This window comes from Myzus persicae, unplaced genomic scaffold, assembly GCF_001856785.1.
Source record: "Myzus persicae strain clone G006 unplaced genomic scaffold, MPER_G0061.0, whole genome shotgun sequence".
Classification (NCBI taxonomy): Eukaryota; Metazoa; Arthropoda; class Insecta; order Hemiptera; family Aphididae; genus Myzus; species Myzus persicae.
In genome coordinates, this window is record NW_019103985.1 from 65,943 (window position 1) to 71,586 (window position 5,644).

A 5,644-nucleotide genomic window follows, 5' to 3' on the forward strand; every position below is an offset into this window, starting at 1 on the left:
ATGTGTCTGAAATTAGAAATACAGGTACAATAGAATACATCATATATACATTATACATTATTGCAATTTTATAAGTAATTAAATTCATTTTTATCATATTTATTACAATACTATATCATCAATACATATTACTTATATTTTATATTTATTGAACAATTATTATTATCAAAAATTATTTTTTTTATTAATAAATTCAAGAAAGGTTTTAATTTATACTATTAGGATAGTGAATATGAACATTTCAAGGTTTCCATAATCGTACCATACCATCTTCGGAGTAGGTACATAATAAATTTTGATGAGGATGATGTGTTAATCCAATAACACTTTTTTCATGTATTTTTAGAGTATTTTCTAACTTCCCACTGTTCAAAGAAAAACAGTACAAATTATGATTTTCGGCAACTGCATATATCCAATCTCCTCTAGGTGAAACAGCAGAACATACAAAATTGGAACCTCTAAATTTGCCGCTTGTAAATGATTTGATAATCTTTAAATATATATATATTATTTATTAGTATAATGTTATAATTTGAAAATGTTTGTAAGAAGATATTGTACCTGAATTGATTTTCACATTATTTTAATTTTAAGTAAATTACTGAGTTGGGAGTAATATATAAATATTCGAAGATGCTCACAATTCACTTTTAAATTAAAATATAGTAAAAAAACAAGGAGAGTACTCTGATAATTGTCTTACATTTAAGTTTTATAATAGATCAATTCGCTCTAATATTTAAGCCAACAATACAAAATTGTAACTGTTGGACATAAATGTTGGTATATTTGTAAGATGGATACAGCATGCAGGTACGGCATCCTCTTAATATACTCTTTTAATATATAACTTACTCTGCCTTGCATATTCATTATTACAATGGTGTTTGAACGGTTACAAATAACAAAATTATGTTGATGTTTAGGGGAAAGATGCACATTGTTAACAGCCACATCAGTTGCTCCCATGGATTTAAAGGTGTGTGTACATTCTGTGGTTTTCACATTCCATACTTTAACAGTGCTATCGCTGGACCCGCTATGTAGTAAATATGCATAAAATATATCATAATATTATATGGCTAATTTTAATAATATTCACCTGATTACGCTGCGACCATCAACAGTATATATGACTTCATTAACAAATGATGTATGTCCTTTAAATTCTTTAAGCGTTTTGCCAGATTTCAAGCCATGAATTCTATTTAAGTAAAACAACTATTTATAACTTTTAATAAAAATCATTTTTCTATTACTATTAGTAATCTCACCTTAGAGTCATATCAAATGAACCAGTCAAAATTTGAGTGTTATCCTGAGAAAATTGTACACAAGTAATTCCAAGTCTATGAGCTTTTTCAAATGTCCACTTCGCTTCTCCTATCTGTATTTTCCAAATTGTCACTTTTCCACCTTGAGAGCCAGACACCAACATATTACTATCGTGAGAAAAATTTAAGCTTAGTACAGCATCTTCCATAAGCATAAAATTATCCTGGAGTAAAATAAATTTTGATTACAAAAATATTTTATAGGTACCAATTGTTTCAGAAAATTAATATTACTTGAGCTTGATATGTAAGATCTTTTCTTATTGTTCCTGTAACAAAATTGTATACTTCGATAAATCCATCTACTGTGGCAGTCACCAAATACTGGCCATCTGGTGAAAATCTAGAACATAGTACGGGGCTCTTTTGGATAAATTTAATTTGCTTAAATAACTTAGTTGGGAATGATTCTTCCTCTAGATTTTGAACTCCAATTTTACCACTAAATAAATCAATAGAAGTACCTAAAAGCAAAAATGTATAATTTATATACCTAATAGTTTTTCAATATTTGAATGGTTAATCTTAAAATACCTGGAGGTAGAAGACCTTGACGTTTTTGCCACTTTAATGCTTGGCCAAACAGTACTAATAGTCTTGATGGTGGTACTACGGATACTTCACCAGCTAATGATTGGGCAATAGCGATTCTACTTTTTTCATTGGATGTACCTTCTGGATATGCTTCACAAGGATCATAACAAGACCGAGCTAAAAGATTTTCTGGAATTAAAAAAAATAAAAATAAATATTAAGATCAAAAATATACAAAAAACACAATAATTTAAATCTGAAGAGAAATTAAATCTTTCAAAAATATAGTATTTATCTATTTTATGTTTAAATTGTTGTAAAAGTGTAGGTATAGGGTAAGAATATTTTATTGAAACTATCCAGAATTTTGAAGAACCGTGACTACTGTTTAATGTTTGTATATAATATAATCATACCAAGGTGTATATAACGATTAGGTTCGTGTTGTTTTAATGCAATCATAGGATCTGTTTGACGTAAAAGTGAACGAGCAGTTCCAAATTCACATAACTGAATTAGTTCAATTATTACCTGTCAATTAATTAAAATATTGTAATATTTTAAACCATTATTATTTCTTTAATATAAATAGTAGGACACTAACTTGTTCGTACAAATCGATTAATTTACTAGTAGGTAATTTCAACAACTGAACTGTTTTTAACACTACATCCCATTGACCGTTGTGTATATCTGCAACAAAATCATCGATACGTTCTACCGTGTTCAACGATACACCGGTCTCTTCCTAGAAAATGTTATAAACAAAAGATTAAATATGAATTTACTATAAACAACCCAATCCAAATAGATTAAACTGTTTGAATATTCGATTTTTTTAACATAAAACGGGTGTTTTTATTTATATCCACTGAACAGTGGAGTAGATAAGTAACATAAATACTTGAAGGGTCTGCAGAGATTTCATTAGATTTGATTCCTTCAGATATTGCTGTATAAGTCGTATAACACTGTAAAAAAGTTAAATTAGTTAGGTGATGAGAATATTTTGTTAAATACATTAAATAATATAGTTATAAATACTACGAACTCAGCGGACTCGATTTCAATGGCCATTTTTCAAGAGTCTAGTTAAATGCACTTAAAGCTGGAAATATGTTCGAGTAACAGGACTTCTATGGTGATCAACAAACGAAACTCGAAAACTAACCTGACATAACCTAACCCTCAGAGTTTGTACGTTTTCAATCAGAGTAACCTCAAAGTGGTGGAGGTGTGACCGTGGTGAGCCGTAACCACATGATTTCCCCCCGGAGTTGGCATCATTGTTAGGTGGTTGGTCACCATGGCTTTCGTCGGCAAGGCGGCCATCGCGTCGGTCCGGCGGTCTGTCCTCTTTCGCTCTCGATTCGCTCAACCGCACATCCGATAACCTCTCGTTCACCATTCTCCGGTTTTTACGACCCCCCCCCTCCACGTGCGAAAACCTGGTGACCCCCGCCAGCGCCCGTATCTGAGGCTTTTGTAAACCGAATCTTTCACCTTAGTTCAATAATAAACCATATTTTTAACCCATTAACTGTTATTACTCATTTATACACTTTAGCAATATTTCTCCGCCTAGAATAACAGCTGTTGGAGGTAATCGCAATGAGTTGTAACGCGAGACCTCCACAGTCACATGCCAAACGAACGAAAATTGATAACGTGATGCAAAACTAAAGAGTAACCAAAACATTGAGAACAAATTAATAAGAACTAGAAATTCAGTGAAAAATGTTCTGTACCTAAATCAGTGCCAGAATTTGACTATAATTAAAAATTTTCTTGTGCTGTTGAAACTGATTCCACACATTTTTTATGAGAGAGAACCATGAACTAAGATAATATGGACTGGAAACGATACAGTGACCCAGTTTGAGTTCACAAGTAGGTAAGATATACGGGTTACTCAAAGCAGCATTAGTTTTAATGCCTAATGTTTATCCTCGATTACGGATCGCGAGAAGCGCCACTAGCGTCCAATTAATAAATAATTTAAAATAATTAATTTAGCTAAGCAATATCAATTTTCATGATAGATATATTTGTTTTATCTCGTTGTATATATACTATATAATTATATACACTGAGAACGCTAGCTGTACTTCTTCCTATAATGAACAGCTGTTTTTGGGGATAAAATGCGAACATCACTATGGAGGCCAATTTCTAAATGGCATTGAATAACCTGTGAATCTTAAATCGTGGCAGGGTTTGTTACGGGTGCCTCTGCGGAGATTGTTGTACTAGGTATGTACATAGCTGATCTTAACGCTACCAAGTAGCAGGGTGGAATTATTGATGATAAGAATGAAAATAAATATAATGAGAATGAAAACCCAAAATCAAAAAAAATAGTTGATATTTAACCAAGCAGTCAGCTATATGTACTAATCTTGGGAAGAAGATGCGAAGCAATTGCGGCCCCGCTTTCCGTTCCACTCCCACAAAATCGTTTCCTATCCTCTCTATCTTAGTCCATACTCTATGGTACATGCATTCAGTAGAGGGGAAAATTGGAAGGCTACAGTGTCTTAAGAGGACGTAGTACACACATGTTGTCTCCGTCATTCACGCTTACGGCATAACAAATTCTCGTTCAGCAGTTTCAATAGTGTGCTGTTAGTTTTGATATTAGAGTGAATTGGCCTATTATAAAATTTAAAGGTGAGATAATTATCTAAGGCCTCAATTAGGCTCTTATTGATGTTACTATTCCTAAGTAAGTTATGACCTGTTTGAAATTGTACATTTTAAAATTATCATAACTTACTGAAAATGAAAAAGCTACATGGTGCCCTAGATAATAATCTGGTCGCTAATTTCCGTAGTCCTAAACATATATTTAATCTTATATGTATGTTCCTATATGCAAACGTTTATAGATTTATGCGAACCTATAACTAAATTATAATTTTAATAATTCACTGCCAGATTCAGGATGGTCCGTCAATTTCTCCCTCCACCCAAACTCCATACGAAAACCGGACTGGACCCTCCCTCCTCCCACACAAACACCAACCAACTACGTCTTTTCCAGTCCATATTATCTTAGTTTATGCCTTATATCAATGTCTCAAAAAAACTTCTAAGACAGTGCCTTATACCAGGGGTCTCCAAACTTTTTTTTCAAGGGCCACAAAAAATATGAAATGCTCTTAGCGGGCCAAAAGTTTATTAACACATATATTTTTTAATTTTATGAAAATATAGATATACAAATATAAGTTTACTTTAAATCTTTTTGTAAAATATTGTATACAATATACTTATATAATTGGTAAAAATTTTAATAATTTTTTTTTTTTAATGAGAAGTATGAAATTTATGTTTTTCTGCTAATATTCGATCGAATTGAGGTTGTATGTTGCTAGTTCTAATTTTCAAAATTGACTCCAAGTGTTTGTCATTCATGGCCGATCTATATTTTGATTTGATGTATTTCATTTTGGAAAAAGTTTTTTCGCACAAATAAGTCGTAGCAAACTAGCAAATACAGATATATATTCAATTGCAAATTTTTTTAAATTTGGATACTGTATATCTGGGAGAAATTTATAAAAATCAACTAAAGTCTCTTCACGATGTTTGATTTTCAGTGCATCATTACTTTGTAAATCAATAATTTCCATTTGAAGGGTAAGAGGTAACTTATTCATAATATCACAACTAAACGGGGTTTGAAAAATATTTATTTCTTCCGATTTTGATTCCTGACATGTCGAATTGGTGAATTTCAAATTAATAGGTAAAGAATAATATTTATAATA

The 5,644-nt window shown here is 31.6% G+C and overlaps 1 protein-coding gene across 1 annotated transcript; it reads right to left on the reverse strand.

Moving 5' to 3' along the window:
- Positions 1 to 227: 227 nt before the first annotated feature.
- LOC111037222 (WD40 repeat-containing protein SMU1-like) lies at positions 228 to 3,265 on the reverse strand. Its single transcript, XM_022319627.1, has 10 exons — positions 2,923 to 3,265; positions 2,776 to 2,842; positions 2,476 to 2,619; positions 2,288 to 2,402; positions 1,872 to 2,060; positions 1,572 to 1,801; positions 1,278 to 1,501; positions 1,106 to 1,207; positions 859 to 1,042; positions 228 to 493 (listed from the first exon to the last, which is right to left on the reverse strand). The coding sequence occupies exons 1-10, from the start codon at positions 2,946 to 2,948 to the stop codon at positions 242 to 244; spliced, it is 1,533 nt and encodes a 510-aa protein (XP_022175319.1). The 5' UTR covers positions 2,949 to 3,265; the 3' UTR covers positions 228 to 241.
- Between the last annotated feature and the right edge of the window lie 2,379 nt (positions 3,266 to 5,644).